Source organism: Mobula hypostoma, chromosome 7 (assembly GCF_963921235.1).
Source record: "Mobula hypostoma chromosome 7, sMobHyp1.1, whole genome shotgun sequence".
NCBI lineage: Eukaryota > Metazoa > Chordata > Chondrichthyes > Myliobatiformes > Myliobatidae > Mobula > Mobula hypostoma.
The window spans coordinates 179,376,444-179,398,140 of record NC_086103.1 but is presented as its reverse complement, the minus strand read 5'-3'; the positions used below and the strand labels follow the sequence as shown (position 1 = coordinate 179,398,140).

General features: G+C 45.4%; 1 protein-coding gene across 3 annotated transcripts in view; it reads left to right on the top strand.

Moving 5' to 3' along the window:
- myo7aa (myosin VIIAa) overlaps positions 1 to 21,697 on the top strand; it is a 286,417-nt gene that overhangs the window by 130,967 nt on the left and 133,753 nt on the right. For all 3 annotated transcript variants that reach the window (XM_063054640.1, XM_063054639.1, XM_063054638.1), the window contains 4 exons: positions 1,635 to 1,845; positions 2,626 to 2,761; positions 10,460 to 10,566; positions 17,232 to 17,369. In XM_063054640.1, coding sequence (XP_062910710.1) covers positions 1,635 to 1,845; positions 2,626 to 2,761; positions 10,460 to 10,566; positions 17,232 to 17,369 — 592 coding nt within the window. The remainder of the gene's footprint in view (positions 1 to 1,634; positions 1,846 to 2,625; positions 2,762 to 10,459; positions 10,567 to 17,231; positions 17,370 to 21,697) is intronic.

The following is a 21,697-nucleotide window of genomic DNA, read 5'->3' as shown; positions in this document are numbered from 1 at the left end:
TCTACATGGAGTACTGACATAGGAAAGCAGATCCATCATCAAGGACCCCCACCATCCAGATCATGCACTCTTGCTGCTGCCATCAGGAAGAAGGTAAAGGACCTGGTTTGGGAACAGTTATTACCCCTCAGCCATCAGTCTCTTGAACCAAAGGGATAACTTGACTCACCCCTGCACTGATCTGTCCCCACAACCTATAGACTCGCTCTCACAGACTCTTCATCTCATGTTCTCAATATTTATTTATTATCATTTCTTTATTTTTCTTTCTTTTTGTATTCACACAGCTTGTTGTGTTTTGTACATTGGTTGTTTGCCCATCCTGTTGGGTGTCGACTTCCAGTGATTCTATTGTGTTTTTGTATTTACTGTGGTTGCCTACAAGAAAATGAATCTCAGTGTACTTAGTGACGTTCAAGTACTTGGGTAATAAATTTATTTTGAACTTTGAACTTGAGTACTGGAAATGACATGAAACAATCTTGAACCTTGAACCTGGACTGTGAGGCCAAGAGTCCTCCTTATCATGCGAGAGTCTGATAACGGTGAGGTAGAAGCTGTGCTTCAGCCTAGTAGAACATGCTTTCTGGCTTTTATTTATCTTCAGTCCAATCTGAGAGGGGAAAAGAGAATGTCCAGAGTGGGAGGGGTTTTTGATTGTGCTTTCTGCTTTACTGAGGCAGTGAGAAGCAAAGGCAGAATCTGTAGAGGGTTTCCGTGATGTACTAGGCTGTGTCCACACTGATTTCTTGTGATCACGTGCAGAGCAGTTGCCATAACAAACCGCGATGCATCCAGATGGGCTGCTTTCTATGTTACATCAGCAACAATTGGTTTAGAGTCTCAGGGACATGCCAAATTTCTTTAGCCTCCTGGGAAAGTAGAGGTATGGGTGAGTTTGCTGGGCTCTGACATCAACGTGGTTGGACCGGAACAGGCAATTCATGACGTTTATATCTAGGAATGTAAATTTTTCAACCCCACGTTGATTTTGTACACAGTCAGATAGTGTTGTTACAATAGTTATAGAGGATGTAGGCACATGGCCAAGTGGTTAAGGCATTGGACTAGCTACCTGAAGGTCGTGAGTTCGAGCCCCAGCCGAGGGAATGTGTTGTGTCCTTGAGCAAGGCACTTAATCACACATTGCTCTGCGACGACACTGGTACCAAGCTGTATGGGTCCTAATGCCCTTCCCTTGGACAACATTGGTGTCGTGGAGAGGGGAGACTTGCAGCATGGGCAACTGCTGATCTTCCATACAACCTTGCCCAGGCCTGCGCCCTGGAGAGTGAAGACTTTCCAGGTGCAGGTCCATGGTCTCGCAAGACTAACGGATGCCCAGAGTGGTAGAGCACTACAACACCGAAACAGGCCCTTTGGCCCATCTATTCCATGCGGAACTGTAATTCTACCCAGTCACATTGACCCATACTGCAGTGCTGCTATGCAATTCCATTGTAGTCCTCTGCATTGGCATGATCACCACATTCAACAGTGATGAGCACCAGCGATAATTCACTGGAAGTCTCACCGACACCAGTCGCAAAAGAACATTTCCATGCAAGGTGAAGAGAATGGGTGGTATTCCTCCCCCCCCCGAAAGGCTCTAATTACCGTCTGCTTCCCTGCAGCTTCGAGCAGCTCTGTATAAACTTTGCCAATGAGAACCTGCAGCAGTTCTTCGTCCGCCACGTGTTCAAACTGGAGCAGCAGGAGTACAACTTGGAGAACATCAACTGGCAGCACATAGAGTTCACCGACAACCAGGACGCTCTTGACATGATCGCACTCAAGCCCATGAACATAATTTCCCTCATCGATGAGGAGAGCAAATTCCCCAAGGTAGGTGGGGTGGGGGGCAATAGGGGTCGTAGAACCAATGGGGGCTCACTAACATTCTCCAGAGGTTGTTCCTCTAGATGCTGGTTCACCAGATCCCCATCAGCTCGTCGAAACGTGTCCGCATCCCCCACCACTCCCGCTCATTCGCCATATCCCTGCAAGTTATTCTCAACCAGTTAGCTTCCTTTACATGAACATTAAAGGTCAGAGGCAAATGTAAAATCATAACACAAGCAGGAAGTCTGAAGTTAAAAACAAAACTGCTTATATATTTTAAGAAAAAAATAATCAAATATTTCTTATTGCAATTTATAGGTTTTTTTTATTATGTATTTCAATGTAAAGTAAATTTCACAACATATGATATTAGCCTGTTTCTGATTCTGACTTCGACTTGAAATGTTAACTGTTCCTTCTTTTGCAGATGCTGCCTGACCAGCTGAGAGTTTTCTAATTTTTCTTTTGGACTCCCTGCTTGTGATTTGACTTCCATTTGCCTCTGATCTTTCTCCTCTGCATGGTTTTGTGATTGACCCTGAGCAAGATTTGCACAGGAGAAACTCCTGTTAAAGTTATACGGGGAGAAGGCAGCAGATTGGGGCTGAGGGAGAAAAGGGATCAGCCATGATGAAATGGCACAGCAGACTCGATGGGCCAAATGGCCTAGTTCTGCTCCTATATCCTATGGTCGTATCTTAATGTCACCTTGGTATGAAATGGCTACATTTGTTCTGCGATAATTCAACATAAGCTGCTATTGATAAGACTTTCTCCTCACAGGGTACTGACTCGACAATGCTGAATAAACTGAACTCCCAGCACAAACTGAATTCTTTCTACATCCCTCCAAAGAACAACTATGAAACCCAGTTTGGCATCAGCCATTTTGCCGGAATTGTCTTCTACGAGACGAAAGGTGGGCTGCGTTTCCCGCATACTGAGTTAATACTTTAATGACACTCCAGTACCTGCCGAGAGTTTAATGCTTGGCATGGTAAAGCCTGCTCAGGATAGTGCTTGTCTAGAGTTGAAAATGACTTATATGAGGGGGACACAACTTTAAGATAACACAGGAACTCTGCATCTATGAAAGTGAATAAATGGTTGGCATTTTGGCTTGAGACCCCTTCCTCAAGATGGGAAAGGAATGGGGGAGATGCCAGAATAAAAAGCTGTGGGGAGAGGGGAAGGAGGGTGGCTAGAAGGTGATGGGTGAAGCCAGGTAGGTGGGAAAGATCTAGGGCTGGAGAGGAAGGAATCTGATGGGAAGGGAGAGTGGACCATAGGAGAACGGGAAGGAGGAGAGGATCCAGGGTGAGAAGAGGTGAGTGTGGTTAATAGAAAAAGAGAACTTTAAAGGAATTGAGGAAAATATAGGGAGAATGTCGGGGGTTAGTTTCAACACAGAGTGGTGAGTGTGCAGAGCGTGCTGCCAGGGGTGGGGGTGGAGGCAGATACATTAGGGGCATTTAAGAAACTCTTAAATAGGCACATGGGTGATAGAGAAATGGAGGGATATGTGGGAGGGAAGGGTTAGATTGATCTAGCAGTAGGTTAAAAGGTCATAACATCATGGGCTGAAGGGCCTGTGCTGTGCTGTTCTATGTTTTATTGTCCAGGGATCTAGATGCAGAGACATTGGGATTTCTGACCAGAGTCGTGCAGCATGTTAACAGGCCTTTCAGCCCATCGTACAAAATTATAAGGGGTGTAGATAGGGTTAATGTGAGCAGACTTTCTTCACTGAGGTAGGGTGAGACTAGAACTAGAGGTCATGGAGAACCAGAGGAAGAACTTCTTCACTCAGAGGGTGGAATGAGCTATCAGCCGAAGTGCTGGATGCAGGTTCAATTGTAATTTTTCGGAGGTGTTTGGATAAGTACATGGATGAGAGGGGTGTGGAGGTCAGGTGAGGGTAGCTAAGATTAGGCAGATAATAGGTTGGCAAGGACTAGAAGGGCCATGGGGCCTGTTTCTGCCCTGTAGTGCTCTATGGTTCTACTTATTTTTACTTTTATCTAGAGATTAGAGTACAGTATGAGGCCCTTCCAGCCCAGTGAAACTTTGCAGCCCAATTATACCCACGTGATCAATTACCCTCTACTGTCAAGATGAAGCCACACTCAGGTTGGAGGAACAACACCTTATATTCCGTCTGGGTAGTCTCCAACCTGCTGGCATGAACATCGACTTCTCTAACTTCCGTTAATGCCCCACCTCCCCTTCGTACCCTATGCCTTATTTAATTATTTATTTATTCCCCCCCCCTCCCCCTTTTCCCCTTTTGTCCCCCCTCTTTTTTCCCCTCTGTCCCTCTCACTATAACTCCTTGCCCATCCTCTGGGTTTCCCTCCCTCCCCTTTCTTTCTCCCCAGGTTTCCCGTCCCATGATCCTTTCCCTTCTCCAGCCTAGTATCCCTTTTGCCTATCACCTGTCCAGCTCTTAGCTCCATCCCTCCCCCTCCTGTCTTCTCCTATCATTTTGGATCTCCCCCTCCCCCTCCCACTTTCAAATCTCTTACTACCACTTCCTTCAGTTAGTCCTGACGAAGGATCTTAGCCCGAAACGTCAACTGTACTTCTTCCTATAGATGCTGCCTGGCCTGCTGTGTTCACCAGCATTTTTTATGTGTGTTGATCTCCTAACCTGTACATCTTTGGACTGTGGGAGGAACCAGGTGTACCTGGAGGAAACCCACAGGGTCATGGGGAGAACGTATAAACTCCTTACGGACGGGCAGAATTGAACCCAGGTTGCTGGCACTGTAATAGTTTTGCGCAAACGACTACGCCAGCGTGGCGTCTAAGATTGTTCTATGCCAAACGAGATTTCCATCCAATCCAGTCCCAATTGGCCGATACCCCAACAATTTGTTCCTATCTTATCCACGGACCTGTCCAAATGCCTTTTCAATGTTGCTCACATACCTGCCTTAGTCATTTCCTCTGACAGCTCATTCCTTAAAATGAACTACCCTCTGTTTGGAAAAGTTGCCTCTGAGACTCCTATTAAGTTGTTCCTTTCTCATCTTAAACCTATGCCCGCAAGCTCTTGATTTCCCCATCCTTGTGTATGTTGTGGTTCTTGGTATCGTAATCCCTAAACCAGGAAGAGCAGGGTGAGCTGCCTCTGTACCTATCGTCCAGTGGCACTCATGTTGACTGTGATGAAGTTCTTTGAGAGGTTGATCATGGCTAGAATCAATGTATAAGCAAGAACCTGGACCCACTGCAATTTGCCTATCAGCACAGTAGGTCGACAGCAGAGCAAATTCACTGGCTCTCTACATGGCCTTGGATCACCAAGACGACAGCAATACCTGTGCCAGCCTGAAGTTTATTGACTACAGCTCAACGTTCAACACAATCCTACCCTTAATTCTAATCAACAAGCTCCTAAACCTGGGCCTATGTCCTTCTAGCTGCAACTGGATCTTTATTGTCCTTAATGGAAGACCGTAGTCTGTGCAGATCAGAAGTAATATCGCCTCCTTGCTGATAGTCAACACTGGCACACCTCAGGGGTGTGTGCTTAGCCCACTGCTCTACTCTCTCTCTACTCCCATGGCTGTGTGGCTAGGCACAGCTCAAACTCAATCTATAAATTTGCCAACAACACAACAATTGTGAGCAGAAATTTAGATGCTGACGGGAAGGTGTACAGGAGCAAGATAGATCAGCTGGTTGAGTGGTGATGCAGCAGAAACCTTGCACTCGACATCAGTAAGACCAAGGAATTGTTTGTGGACTTCAGGAAGGTGAAGTTGAGGGAACACACACCAGTCCTCATCGAGGGATCAGAAGTGGAAAGGATGGGCAGTTTCAAGTTCCTGTGTGTCAACATCTCTGAAGACCTATCTAGGGCCCAACATATTGATACAATTATAGACAAGGCACGACAGTGGCTATATTTCATTAGGAGTTTGAGGAGAAGTAGTATGTCACCAAAGACTCTTGTGAACTTCTATAGATATACCATGGGAGAGCATTCGAACTGACTGTGTAACGGTCTGGTATGGAGGGAGCACTGCGCAAGATTGGAAAAAACTACAGGAAGTTGCAAACTCAACCAACTTCAAGGGCGCTGGCCTCCCCAGGTCCAGGACTCCTTCAAAAGGCAATGCCTTAAAAAGTTGGCATCCATCATTAAAGGCCCCCATTAGTGAGGAGGAGGTACAGGAAGGAGCCTGAAAACACACATTCAATGTTGTACACATCGACCTTGTTCACCCCCACTACTCGGAACAGGAGAATTTTGTAATGTTTTGGGAAGATCTAGGAGTATGGGGGAAGGTGGAGAAATACCTTTGGACAATATGAGTGAGGTTGATGTTCTGGAGCATGTTGATATTAAGGGAGAGGAGGTGTTGGAGTTGTTAAAATACATTAGGACAGATAAGTCCCCGGGGCCTGACGGAATATTCCCCAGGCTGCTCCACGAGATGAGGGAAGAGATTGCTGAGCCTCTGGCTAGGATCTTTATGTCCTTGTTGTCCACGGGAATGGTACTGGAGGATTGGAGGGAGGCGAATGTTGTCCCCTTGTTCAAAAAAGGTAGTAGGGATAGTCCGGGTAATTATAGACCAGTGAGCCTTGCGTCTGTGGTGAGAAAGCTGTTGGAAAAGATTCTTAGAGATAGAATCTCTGGGCATTTAGAGAATCATGGTCTGATCAGGGACAGTCAGCATGGCTTTGTGAAGGGCAGATCATGTCTAACAAGCCTGATAGAGTTCTTTGAGGAGGTGACCAGGCATATAGATGAGGCTAGTGCAGTGGATGTGATCTATATGGATTTTAGTAAGGCATTTGACAAGGTTCCACACGGTAGGCTTATTCAGAAAGTCAGAAGGCATGGGATCCAGGGAAGTTTGGCCAGGTGGATTCAGAATTGGCTTGCCTGCAGAAGACAGAGGGTTGTGGTGGATGGAGTACATTCAGATTGGAGGATTGTGACCAGTGGTGTCCCACAAGGATCAGTTCTGGGACCTCTACTTTTCGTGATTTTTATTTACAACCTAGATGTGGGGGTAGAAGGGTGGGTTGGCAAGTTTGCAGATGACACAAAGGTTGGTGGTGTTGTAGATAGTATAGAGGATTGTCAAAGATTGCAGAGAGACATTGTTAGGATGCAGAAGTGGGCTGAGAAGTGGCAGTTGGAGTTCAACCCAGAGAAGTGTGAGGTGGTACACTTTGGAAGGACAAACTCCAAGGCAGAGTACAAAGTAAATGGCAGGATACTTGGTAGTGTGGAGGAGCAGAGGGATCTCGGGGTACATGTCCACAGATCCCTGTAAGTTGCCTCACAGGTGGATAGGGTAGTTAAGAAAGCTTATGGGGTGTTACCTTTCATAAGAGTCACGATGTAATGATGCAGCTCTGTAAAACTCTGGTTAGGCCACACTTGGAGTACTGTGTCCAGTTCTGGTCGCCTCACTATAGGAAGGATGTGAAAGCATTGGAAAGGGTACAGAGGAGATTTACCAGGATGCTGCCTGGTTTAGAGAGTATGCATTATGTTCAGAGATTAAGGGAGCTAGTGCTTTACTCTTTGGAGAGGAGGAGGATGAGAGGAGACATGATAGAGGTGTACAAGATAATAAGAGGAATAGATAGAGTGGATAGCCAGCGCCTCTTCCCCAGGGCACCACTGCTCAATACAAGAGGACATGGCTTTAAGATAAGGGGTGGGAAATCCAAGGGGGATATTAGAGGAAGGTTTTTTACTCAGAGAGTGGTTGGTGCGTGGAATGCACTGCCTGAGTCAGTGGTGGAGGCAGATACACTAGTGAAGTTTAAGAGACTACTAGACAGGTATATCGAGGAATTTAAGGTGGGGGCTTATATGGGAGACAGGGTTTGAGGGTCGGCACAACATTGTGGGCTGAAGGGCCTGTACTGTGATGTATTATTTTATGTTCCATGTTCTAAAATTGGTAGGTTCAGGAGCAGTTATTACCCCTCAACCATCAGGTTCCTGAACTAGAATGGATAACCTCATTCACTTAAACACTGAACTGATTTCACAATCTATGGGCTCACTTTCAAGAACTTGACAGCACCTGTCCTCAATATTATTTGTTTATTTATTATTATTTTTTTTTCCTTTTCTTTATATTTGCCACGTTTGTTGTCTTCTGATTTTTCTGTCTTGACATGTGAGGACTTTCAATGATTCTATTGGGTTTCTTTGTATTTACTGTGAATGCCTGCAAGAAAATAAATCTCAGGGTTGTATATGGCAACATATATGTACTTTGATAATAAATTTATTTTGAACTTTACCTCAGAGCTCCAGTGACAAGTGGCCCCAGCCCTCCATAACCCTCCCACCTAGGCGTCTATCCAAACTTCTCTGAGATGATACAATTGAACCTGCATCCAGCTCTTCACTGGCGGCTCATTCTGCACTCACACCACGGTCTGAGTGAAGAAGTTCTGAGGCAGGGTTCCGACCTGAACATAGAAATCTACAGCACATTACAGGCCCTTCGGCCCACAATGTTGGGCTAACCATGTAACCTACTCCTATAAATTGCCTAGAATTTCCCTAGCGCAAGGCCCTCTATTTTTCTAAACTCCATGTACGTATCTAAAATTAGATTAGATTAGATTATGAAAACACACAGTTCTCTTTTATTGTCATTTAGTAATGCATGCATTAAGAAATGATACGATATTCTTCCGGTGTGATATCACAGAAACACAGGACAGACCAAGACTGAAAAACTGATAAAAACCACATAATTATAACATGTAGTTACAACAGTGCAATCAATACCGTAACTTGATGAAGAACAGGGATGGGCACAGTAAAAAAAATAAGTTCGAAGTCTTTCAAAAGTCCCACATCTCACGCAGACAGAAGAAGGAAGAAAGAAGAAAACTCTCCCTGCCATGCCCGACCACAGTCCGACTCTGAGTCATCCGAAAACTTTGAGCCTCCGACCAGCCCTCCAACACCGAGCACCATCTCTGCCGAGCGCTTCGACCCCAGCCCCGGCCGCCAGCAGGAGGCAAAGCCGAGGATTTGGGGCCTTCCCTCCGGTGATTCTTGATCACACAGTAGCAGCGGCAGCAAACCGGGCATTTCAGACGTTTCTCCAGCTGTTCCTCCATGCTTCTCACGGCTGTCTCCATGGAATCAGAATTGTGCATGGTACCCTATTTAACAAATAAGATAGCATTTCACCAGAGAGGCTGCGCGCGCTGTGTCGCGCCGCTATCTTCTCCTCCCATTAAAAGACCCTATAGTATCCACCTGAAGCATCAATCATTCTCATTCCCCCCTCCACCCACAGATGTTTGCTCAACCCTCTTGGAGGTGAAAGATTGAAATGGAATAGTATATGGTAATGTAACCAGGTGACCATTGAATTTTTTTTTATTGTTAAAGTGCACTTAGGTATCCACCTTGGTAATGCTAAAGTAGCTGCCTGTGCATCTAAGAAAACAGTGATGTTATTTTGCATGGGTGGAGCAGAACAAAGAGTTGCCATATTCTAGAAAGGACGATGTTCGAATGCTTATCCCAGGTTTGGTGAGGAAGGATTTTCACGAGTAAATTGATCAGCGCAGGATAGCCTGATTTGTGAAGTTCCTTAATCAGCCTACTAGCGTGAGCAAGGAGAACTCGTTTCAGGGTCTAGCCTGTATGTGTTTGGCAGTTAAGCACGTCTGTGCCTAATATTTGCCACTACCGTATTGGTTTTGTTTATTTTGTTAATTTCATACTGCATACAAAGCAAGGGTGTGGTCTGAAGTTAAACTGAGATTGTAATAGCAGGAACTGTTTTTTAAAATTTATTTTGTTGTTTTTATTTTGATACCCTTTTTCTGCAATAAAACATCTAAAAGTGATAAAGGAATCTAAGACCCAGAAAAGTATTTGTTGTCCTGCTTGTGTACTTTTCCCCAGGCTAAAAAAGTAAAATAATCTGTATTTTGATAATAGTTTTTACTTTGACTTTGAATTTTTAGCATCAGCAGTCTCTTGCAAATTCAAGGTTGGTTCAGGCCATTGGAGTGGCTGGGAAAGGAAGAAAGTATCTGAGCTGTAGTGGCTTTTTTACCTGGGTTTATTCAGGCCTGAAATTTGAGGTTTTGGAAGAAGGAGTCATTGAACAAGGTTCTCCATGGCTGATGCATTATATAGCTAGCCCTGCTAACGAATGTCCAGAGGGCTATAAAGTAGCCTCGGTTGCAGCAGGGACTAGGCCTCAAACCACAGTGTCACCTGTTTACATCCACCCAGGAGAGGGGCATCGGAGGCAGTGTGGCACAGCAGCCGTGCTGGAGTGTGTGCTGACTCCAGTGTTCGCTCGGCAGAAGACAAAGGTGTACCTGTATTGTGTTTTACTGCAGACTGCTGCAACGTTCATGAACTCTGTGTGCCGTGTACTGTGAATGACTGTTAGTACCGTGTGTTGCATGTTGGCCCCAGAGAAAAGCAGTTTCATTTGACTGTATTTATGGGTATTAATGTCTGGTTGAATGACAATTAAATTTGAACTTGAAGTAAAGAGAAAACCAAAGGGTGCTTTTGAGCCATTCCAAACTCCCAATATCAGCCAAACCAAAGCCTTAAACTGTTGCTTCTCTCTCCTCTTTTTGACAGGTTTTCTAGAGAAAAATCGCGACACCCTTCATGGAGACATCATTCAGCTGGTCCACTCCTCCAAGAATAAGTTCATCAAGCAGATCTTTCAGGCTGATGTAGCCATGGTAACTAACAAATCTTTAATTTCTTTTCTTTTCAAATCTTTTTATTGTTATATTATACAAAAGAAATAACATGAGTGCATTGAAGTAACAACACTTACAATGTCTCAGAAAAGACATTATCATAAAGATTGAAAAAAAAAATTGTGATAACAAAAAAAACCTACTAAGCAGAAAAAGCAAGGAAAAGAAACCCATTAGGTGTACAACCTTGGAGCTATGCATCATACAAAAAGCTTCTAAAAATAAACATCAAACCGCCAGCAAGAAAAGAAAATATACCAAAAAATTTGCAATTAGATCATGGAAAAAAAGCCATCAATTAGCTCAAATGATAATAACGAGCAAATGAGCTCCATCTTTTCTCAAAATCAAATAAAGGTTCAAAGGTTCGACTTCTAATTTTCTTCAAACTAGGACATGGCATCACTTGAGAGAACCATTGTGACAAAGTGGGAGCTGATGTGGGAACTATCAAATCTTTAATTTTTGGTATTTCCCATCCTACAGAAGGGGGATGGTCGTCCTGTTTGTGGCGAAGTCTGTTCCAGATCATTTATGTCCTTTCCCCACCCCCACCCACACAATCCCATGATGCTTGTTCCCCCTCATTCCTGAATCTCATGCCCCAGCCCCACACCCACCCCCAGTCATGGAGTCACAGCACAGCTCAATAGCCTCCAAGAGGACCACAACTTTTTCGTAGGGTTTGGAAGCTTTGGAAGCAATGACCCAGAGAGCTCTGTTGGCTGGAGTCAGGGCTTTGGCTCTTGATATTCACCCATTCCAAACAGGTCAAAGTGTAGAGGGCAGACTGAGTGGTCAGCCGGTCCTCCAGGTTCGAGGGCTCAGCTCAGAGCTAACAACCCTGGCTGGTGAAAAGCAATTGTTACGGAAACAGCATTAAAGAAGCTTTCTACATCCGTGTGTGTGAAGATATTCCTGAGTCTTCACCTGGGACTTGCATGGCTGACAGTCATGAAAACTGAGAGGAAGCTACTGATACGATGAAGGAAGCAGAGCTGGAGGACTTTCATTGCTTTCCTAAACGCCAACGATGCAATGGGTAGTTAGTATGTAAGCAACAGCTCGTTGAGCCAGAAGGGCCAGTTATTGCATTTTATCCCAGAATAAAAGTTTTAAAAAAACTATAGACCACAGAAGAAAGCCCTTTGGCCCATCTAGTCTATGCTAACCTGTTTTCTGTTAGTGCCATCTACCCGCATTTGGGCCATAGCCATCCATACCCCACCTGTCCAAACTTCTCGAGTGTTACAGTTGAATCCACATCCATCACTTCCACTGGCAGCTTGTTCCACACTGAGTGAAGATGTCCTGATGCTTGGTATCGACCTGAATCATCAACCATCCCTTTTCCCCCGCCACACGTGTTACCCAACCAGCTGAATTCCTCCAGCCATTTGCTTTTGGTTACAGGTTCCAGCATCTTGTTTCTTTAGTAGTAAATTAAGGGGTAATTTCATTCATTCATTTATTATGCGATGTGTCATATGACCGGACTGATCATGGACTTGACTGTGATTCTTCTTGGCAAATTGTTCTAGAGCAGTGGTTTGCCATTGCCGCCTTCTGGGCAATGTCTTTACAAGACGGGTGACCCCAGCCATTATCAATACTCCTCAGAGATTGTCTGCCTGGTGTCGGTGGGCGCATAACCAAGATTTGTGATATGCACCAGCCGCTCATACAACCATCCACCACCTGCTCCCAGGGCTTCACATGACCCTGATCGGGGGGTGCGGGGGGGGGGGGTTCTAAGCAGGTGCTACATTTTACCCAAGAGAGACCTGGAGGCTAGTGGAGGGAATGAGCACCTTACACCTCCTTTTGTAGAGACATATCTCCACTCAGTTACCCAAAGGGGTAATTTACTGTCGTCAATTAAAGCACCAGCTAGTTTTTAAGGATGTGGGAGGATACCAGAGCACCATGGGGAAGTTTGCATGCCTAATTCTGCTCCTGTGCCTTATGCTTGTGGAATTGTTGCCTCAGCACTAACTGCTTAGCATTGTTGCCACCTCTGACATCTCCACTGCTGCAAGGGTGGCTGTGGACATAGTTGCACAGCTGCTAGAGCCTCTGCCTTGCAGCACTGCAGATTCACGTTCAATCCTGATCTGTGTGGAGCTTGTACATTTTCCCTCTGAGGTTTCCCTTCAGTTTCATTTATACCAGGGTTCCCAATCAGAAATCCATGGACCCCTTGCTTAATAGTATTGGTCCATGGCCTAAGACGGGTTGGAAACCCCTGATTTACACTAATCCAATCTAATTTCATTTTTATTCTTCTGTCAATCTTCAGTAAGATCTTCCTCCTCTGGCACTCAACCAAGTCCTCTTCCAACTCCTGTGTGCTCACTCCATGTCCACCAACAGGTCCAGTGGCTCCGTCAACAGCTGTAAACTGCGGCAGCCAGGTGGCACAGTGAGAGAGCCAGGTTCAATTCCAGCCTCGGGTACTCTCTGTGTGGAGTTTGCATGTTCTCCCTGCGATGTGGCTTGGGAGGGTAACTGACTCCCGTAAATTGCCCCTCGTGTGAGTGAGTGGTAGAATTTGGAGCACATGGATGGCAATCTGGGGGCACTTAAATTGGGCAGCGTGGTAGCATTACGGTTGGCGCAGTGCTTTACAATGCCAGCCCCAAGACCGGGGTTCATTTCCCACAGCTGTCTAAGGGGCTCGTATGCTTTGCCCATGACTGCGTGGATTTCCTCTGGGTGCTCTGGTTTCCTCCCACATTCCAAAGGCGTGCGGGTTAGGGTTAGTGAGTTATGGGCGTGATATGTCATGGGGGTGTATGGGGTGTCAGGGAGGGGTAGCATCTCTGGTGGGGGAACATGTCGCGTCCTTTTCAAGGTGGTTAGTCCACCTTTGGTCCCCACCTGGCACTCAGCTCTCACCTGTGGCTCCCCGTAGCTGTTTGCATGCGACAGCAGCCACACCCCGGGCAATGGCTTCGACAAGCCGGCTAAACCAGGTGAGGGTAGCCGACGGGTCTCAAACCCTCAGTGAGATAGGGAGTTGTCTATCCCAGCATGTGAAGACAGACTCCGGCGGATTGAGCAGACGAGACCTATGGAAGGTCCAACGGTCAAGAAGGCGGTCTCTGCAAGCGTCGTGGAACGTGTAGAGCAGGACAAGACACAGAAGACGTCCTGGTCATCCACTGCACCTAGTCCCATCTCCAGCCGTCTCTACTCTGTCTTGCCACTGGACCCAGATGGGAATTGGGAAGAGAGAGTGAGGCTGACGCTGCGCAACTCTCCCTCACTTAAATCCAAATCACGCGCTAGTCTCGACACCATCACTATGGTGTCGAGGTCCTCATCAACATCGACAATGGACGAACACAATGTTAGCACCAGAAGCGTGCCGACTCTGGTGGACTGCCCCTAGCACATCCTCGAGGCAAACAATATACTTCACTGTATGTTTTGATGCATATTTGAGAAATAAAGCAAAGCTTTTTTTTAAATATAGGATTAGTACAATTAGGTGGTTGATGTTCAGTATGGAATCTGTATGCCAAATGGTCTGTCTGTATCCTGTAACTTTCAAATTCTTGTTGGGGAGTCCCTCAGTGTAGTTTTACCTGGGTGTTTAAATGCTCAAGTTTCTGAGATTTTCAGGGACTCGGAGTCAGAATCAGGTTTATTATCACTGTCTTGTGTGATGTGAAATATGTTGCTTTGTGGCAGCAGTACAGGACATAAGAGGTTACTGGAAGTTAAAGCAAAAGAGCAATAGTGAGATAGTGTTCAAGAATTCATGGGCTCTTCTGAAATCTGATGGTGGAGGGGAAGAAACTGTTCGTGAAATGTTTTGAGTATGCGTCTTCAGGCTTCTGTACCTCTCTGGTAATAATGTGAAGAGGGCATATCAACGGATGATGAGAGTCCTGAATGCTGGATGCTGCCACCTTAAAAGACCACCTTTCAAAGGTGTCCATACTGGTGGGGAGAGGTGTGCCCAGAGCGGAGCAGGCTGAGTTTACAGCCCTCCTGCAGCATCCTTCAATACCCTGCACTGCAGCCTCCATACCAGGCAGAATGTTCTCCAATGCACGCCTGTGGAAACTTGCTAGAGTCTTTGCTGACAATAGCAAATCTTTTCCAGCTCCTATCGAAGTAGAGCTGCTGGTGTGCTGCCTTTGTGTTTTGTTTCAGTGTGTTGGCCCCAGGATGGATCCTTTGGGGTGCTGACGCCCAGGAACTTGAAACTGCTCACCCTTTCCCCTGCTGACCCCTGACCCCTCAAAATGGACTGGTCTTAAGATGAGAGAGGCAAGGGTTAATAAGGACCTGAAGAGCAACTCCTTCATGCAGCTGGAGGTGTGAATATGGAGTCGAGTGGTCCGCCAGAAGAGCAAGTGGTTGAGACAGACACGTTAACAACAATTAATTTATTATCTATTAAATTGTGCATCTATAAATTAATTAATGAAGATGAGGGAACACACACCAGTTCTCAACGAGATGGCAGCAGTGGAATGAGTGAGCAGTGTCAAGTTCCTGGGTATCAACACCTCTGAAGGTGTATCCTGGGCCCAACATATTGATGAAGGCACGTCAGGAGCGACGTTTGATTCAAAGTTTGAGGAGATGTGGCAGGTCATCATGTACTCTAGTAAATTTCTGCAAGTGTACCATGAAGAGTGTTCTAACTGGTTGCATCACCGTCTGGTATAGAGGAGCCATTGCATAGGATTGGGGGGAGAAAAACTGCAGGGGCTTGCTAATCCAGCCAGCTCCATCACGGGCACAAGCCTCCCCACCATCCAGGACATCTTCAAAAGGTGAGGCCTCAAAAAGGCAGCATCCATTAAGAACCCTCATCACCCAAAACATGCCCTCTTCTCATCACTACCATCAGAATGGCAGTTCAGGAGCCTTAAAACATACATAGAACATAGAGTAGTACAGCACATTACAGGCCCTTCGGCCCACAATGTTGTGCCGACCCTCAAACCCTGCCTCCCATATAACCTCACACCTTAAATTCCTCTATATACCTGTCTAGTAGTCTCTTAAACTTCACTAGTGTATCTGCCTCCACCACTGACTCAGGCAGTGCATTCCACGCACCAACCACTCTCTGAGTAAAAACCCTTCCTCTAATATCCCCCTTGAACTTCCCACCCCTTACCTTAAAGCCATGTCCTCTTGTATTGAGCAGTGGTGCCCTGGGAAAGGGGCACTGGCTATCCACTCTATCTATTCCTCTTATTATCTTGTACACCTCTATCATGTCTCCTCTCCTCCTCCTTCTCTCCAAAGAGTAAAGCCCTAGCTCCCTTAATCTCTGATCATAATGCATACTCTCTAAACCAGGCAGCATCCTGGTAAATCTCCTCTGTACCCTTTCCAATGCTTCCACATCCTTCCTATAGTGAGGCGACCAGAACTGGACACAGTACTCCAAGTGTGGCCTCACCAGAGTTTTATAGAGCTGCATCATACAGAACACTCAAAAGTTTTAGTAACAGCTATCTTCCCAGACATCCCACCCTGCAAAAACTGATTTCAGGGAGGTAGCATCATCAATTTGCGGGAGACTTCCGGGAGAGGTGGGATGTCTGCAATAGAGTAGCTCCTTAGCAGCTGGCCAGTCAGTTTAAATAACATTAGCTATGCTAATGAACGAATGACACCTGTTAAACTCACCTCAACACGTCTTAACCCACCATGGGCAATAGAAAAGTCACTGTTGCAAACTGTGCAGTGAGCAACACTGTCATTATTTTGACCCCTATTAGGCAGGGGTACACTTTAGTGTAGTCTGGGGTGACGTACGTTTTATATATTTTTTTTGGAACACTCTGCCATGGCGTGCTCTCTCTCTCTCATGGTCGCTCGCACGCTCTCTCGTGCTCTCGCTTGCTTTCTCTCTCACTCGCGCGCTCTCTTGGTTGCTTTCTCTAGCTCGCTCGCTCTCAAAAAAATTGATTTCCGTGATATTGTATATAATTTGCGGGCATCAGGGAGCCACTATTAATATGCGGGAGACTCCCGGAACTTCCGGGAGAGGTGGGATGTCTGTCTTCCCCCTCTGTCGTCAGATTTCTGAATGGACAATGAACCCATTAACACTACCTCATTATTTTTACTCTTACTTTGCACTATTTATTTAACACAATTTTTAAAATATATATTTCTTGCTGCAATTATAGTGCTTTTATGTAATTCACTCCACTGCTGCCACAAAACAAATTTCACAACATACACCGGTGATATTAATTCTGATTCTGAGCAACTAGAAGGTACTTAACAGGTACATGGATCTGGACATTTTAGAGCAGGGGTTCCCAACTTTGTTTATGCCATGGACCCCTAACATTAAGAGAGGGGTCTGTGAACCCCAAATTGGGGACCTAGGCCAAATGTGGGTAAATGGAGGCAGCTGGATCAGCATGCACATTTGGGCTGAATGGCCTTTTTCTATGCTGTATTACTGACTTCCAGTTTCAATGGTTCCCATCCCTGCTGGTGAAACACTGGACGACAGTGTTGGAGTTAAAAGTAATGCTTAGCAGAGGTCATCGCAGCCTACGCTGCAAAAGCAAAGTGTCTCCTGTTGTTTCACTGCTTCCTGTAGCTTTGAAATTCCAATGTCCTTCCTCTTTTTTTTCCTCTCTCTTCGCCTGCAGGGAGCAGAGACCAGGAAACGTTCGCCAACACTAAGCAGCCAGTTTAAGCGTTCGCTGGAACTGCTGATGAGAACGCTCAGCGTCTGCCAGCCCTTCTTCGTACGTTGTATCAAGCCCAATGAGTACAAGAAATCCATGGTAGGAACTGCGAAGGGTCTCGGCCCGAAACGGCGATAGTTTGTTCCTTTCTCATTGATGTGCTGAGTTCCACCAGCATTTTTGTGTGTGCTACTGTAAGAACTGCCAGCAGTCTTTGGTCATGACAACGTGCTGATTTTAAACTGCATGAAGTTTTCGGAGTGGAGATGGTAAATCGGGAATGAGTAAATATTTGAGATTTTAATCTGAGAATGTGAGTAGTCACGGATATGAGAACTCAAATCAGGTTTAATGCCACTGGCAAATGCTGTGAAATTTGTTTTGTGACAGCAGTACATTGCAATGTATAATTTTTAAAAAACTACAATAAGAAATGTAAAAAAAAATTAAATGAGTGAGCAAAAAGGGAGAGAAACAAGTGAGGTAGTGTTCATGGGTTTATTGTCTGTTCAGAAATCTGATGGCGGAGGGGAAGAAGCTGTTCCTAAAATGTTGGCAACACACATCAAAGTTGCTGGTGAACACAACAGGCCAGGCAACATCTCTAGGAAGAGGTACAGTTGACGTTTCGGGCCGAGACCCTGAGTGTTCTGTTCCTCCTCTCTGATAACAATGAGAAGAGGGCATGCCCTGGGTGATGGGGGTCCTTAATAACGGATCTTTTTGAAGCATCACCTTTTCAGGATGTCCTCAACGGAGAAGAGGCTAGTGCCCATCACTGTTGAGAGCCTGGCCTCTGTAGATCTCCGTGTCTACACTTCTCGCAGCCTCAGAAAACAGCCAGTGTAATCAAAGATCCAACCAGCCTCAGACATTCTGTTCTCCCATCTTCCTTTGGGCAGAAGCTACAAAATCCTCAAAGCATGTAGCTCCAGGCCCAAGAACAGCTTCTAACCTGATGTAATAAGACTATTAAATGGCTCCCTAGTGGGTGTGAGTGAGAGGGAAGAAAAGGGCTTGTTTTGATGTTGTTTGTTGTGTTCTGTGTTGTTCTGCTGAGCATCGAGGGCATGCTATGTTGGGGCCAGAATGTGTGGCATCACTTCTGGGCTGCTCCCAGGACATCCTTGGGGTGTTGATGAACACAAATGACGTATTTCACTGTACGTTTCGTTGTGCGTCTGATAAAGTTAAGATGGACTTTCAGCATCACAGTCTACATAATTGTTTACGTACACTGCACTTTCTCTGTAATAGGTTAAAGTTTAAAAATTCGAAGTAAATTTAATTATCAAACTACATATACATCATCATATACAACCCAGAGATTCACTTTCTTGCAGGCATACACAATAAATACAATAACCATAATATAGTTAATGAAAGTCCGCACCAACAGGATGGGCGATCCTGTGTGCAAACAATGTGTGCAAATACACAAAAAGAAAGGAAAAATAAGTAATAACAATAAATAAGCAATAAATATTGAGGACATGAGATGAAGAGTCCAGAGGCTGTGAGACGAGACCACGATGGGAAGTAAAAAGCAGTATCCATTGGAGTGCAAAATAGTCACAGTGTTGCAATATTGATGTAGTTACTGGGTTGTGCAGCTGAAAGGAAGTAGCTGGAATTTTATCTACAGTACCGCAACCACTATTCCCCCTCTTCTCTTTATAGTGTTCACGTTCGTTTATTGTTGTTCAACCATACACGTGTATACTGCCAAACAAAACAATGGTCCTCCGGACCAAAGTGCACAACGCAGCACACATAGCTCTCACACAACACATCTAGAAATATTACCACAATTAAATAAACAAATAATAAAATGTATTCCAGAAGAAGATTGACATTAGTGTAAGTAGTCTCATGGCCTGGGGAGAAGAAGCTGTTTCCCATCCTAATACTACTTGTCCTAATGCTATACTACCTCCTGCCTGATGGTAGGAGATCATTCTGGCTATCTCCTCTCTTCACACTCAGTCCCTGATCTGGGGGTGGGGGGGTGAAATAGCAACAATTCCTTCCCCACCATAGGTGATGCTCGTTCCACCAGCAGATTACTTATTGCGCAGGGTTCCAGCATCTGCTGTCTTTTATTTCCTTAACAGATGCCCATGGAGGAACTTCTTTGGGTCCAAAGTAATTCATTAGGGTTTATAAGCCATGTCACATAAGAATAGGCATCACGATAGCGTAGTGGTTAGCGCTCTGCTATTACAACTCAGGGCATCAGAGTTCTGAGTTCAATTGTGGCATCCTCTGTAAGGAGTTTCTATGTTCTTCCCAAAGACTGTGCAGCTGTTCTCCAGGTGCTCTGGTTTCCTCCCATAATCCACAGACATACTGGTTAGTAGGTTGATCAGTTACTGGAAATTGGTGTTGGGGGTTGCTGGGTGGCGTGACTCGAAGGGCCGATTCCATATGTATCTCTAAATAAACTAAAATAAATGACAATCTTCCACTGCATTTGCTGCTAGTGACCATTTGTGTTAGATTTCCATGGTAATTATCCTAAGTGATTTATTATTATCGCATTAACTGAGGTCCAGTTAAACATGCAGATCATTTCATCGCATCAGTACATTCAGGTAGTACAAGGGAAAACGATAACAGAATGCAGAATAAAGTGTTACAGTTACAGAGAAAGTGCAGAGCAGTCAATAAGGTATGATGAGGTAAATTGAGAGGACAGGAGTCCATCTTATCATATTAGTGGACTTTTTAACAGCCTTATAACAGTGAGATACAAGCTGTCTCAAGTTTTTGTATCTTCTGCCCAAAAGACTCATAGACCACAGCAGCACAAACACAGGCCCTTCAGCCCATCTAGTCAGTGCTGAACTGCTATTCTTCCTAGTGCCAAAGACCTGCACCCCGACCATACTTCTCCCATCCGTGTACTTGCCCAAATTTCTCTTAAATGTTGAAATCGAACCTGCATTCATGACCTCTGCTGGCAGCCTGTTCTCCACCCGCACCACCTTCTGAGTGAAGACGTTCACCTTGGGTTCTCAAATATTTAAATATTTCACCTTTCACCCTTAACCTATGACCTCTAGTTCTAGTCTTCCCCCAATCTCTGGCAAAAGCCTACCTGAATTAACCCTATCCTTCGTAATTGTGTATACGTCTTTCAAATCTCCTTTTCCCCCCACACTCCAGGGAACAAAGTCCTAGCCTATTCAGCCTTTCCCTATAGCTCAGGTTCTCAAGTTGCAGCAACATCCTTGTCAATTTTCTCTGCTCTCTTTCAATCTTATTGATAACGTTCCTCTAGGTCGGTGACCAGAATTGCATACAATACTCCAGATGAGGCCTCACCAATGTCTTGCACATTGAAGGGGAACAGAGGGAGTGACTAGGGTGAGCACCTATGCCAATGTGGGACCAGCTGGTTAAATGTTTCTGGGCAATTCTGACTGTGAAACTCTTCAAAAACCTGGGCTGAAATCTCACACATACGTGATTTCCACCCAGAACTCACCTACCCATTACTCAAGACGAGCCCTCTTCTCATTGTTACCATTGAGGAGGAGGTATAGGAGTCTGAAGATGCGCAATCAACGTTTTGGGAACAACTTCTTCCCCTCCGCCATCAGATTTCTGAACAGACAATGAACCCATGAACACTATCTCAATATTTTTTTCTCCCTTCGTGTATTACTTGTTTAATTTAATTTATATTATTTAATTCTGTTATTTAATTTTATATTGTATATAAAGCAGACCATTACCTTTGTCAGAGCTGGGGAGCAGCCAATACCTGCCAAAAGAACATCTGCAGGCATTCTGACCTCTGCAAGGGACTAGCAGCTGTTGGTGGACCTCGAAGGGCAGCTGAAGTTCCCCAACCATATCGCAGCCATCACCCCGCGACCAGACATTGTCCTAGTGTCTAAGTCTACTAAGCAAATGGTGCTGCTGGAGCTGACAGTCCCATGGGAAGATCGCTTGGAAGAGGCCTTTGAAAGGAAGCTCTCCAAGTACGCAGGACTGGTCAGCAACTGTCAGCAGGCTGGATGGAGAGCGAGGTGTCTCCCAGTGGAGGTTGGTTGTAGGGGATTCGTAGCCCGTTCTTTAATCAGAGCCTTCAGCAATTTTGGGCATCGAGGGAGAGAGGAAGAGGAGAGCCATCCGCAGTACCACCGATGCGGCAGAGAGGGCCTCAAGATGGCTGTGGCTCAAAAGAGGGGAGCCATGGAGTCATAAGTAGCTAGCCATCTGTACACAAGCTGGGGTCGATCAGCCCCGGCTGGGTCACCTGGAGGAGGGTGTATGATGTTGAAAGACCCGAAACACCCGATGATTCCAGGAACATCACTGAAGATGTGTCCAGAAGCATCAGTAGATGTATGTGCACAGTAATTTATAGTTTTTCTTTTATTATTATGTACTGCTGTCACAAAACAACAAATTTCACA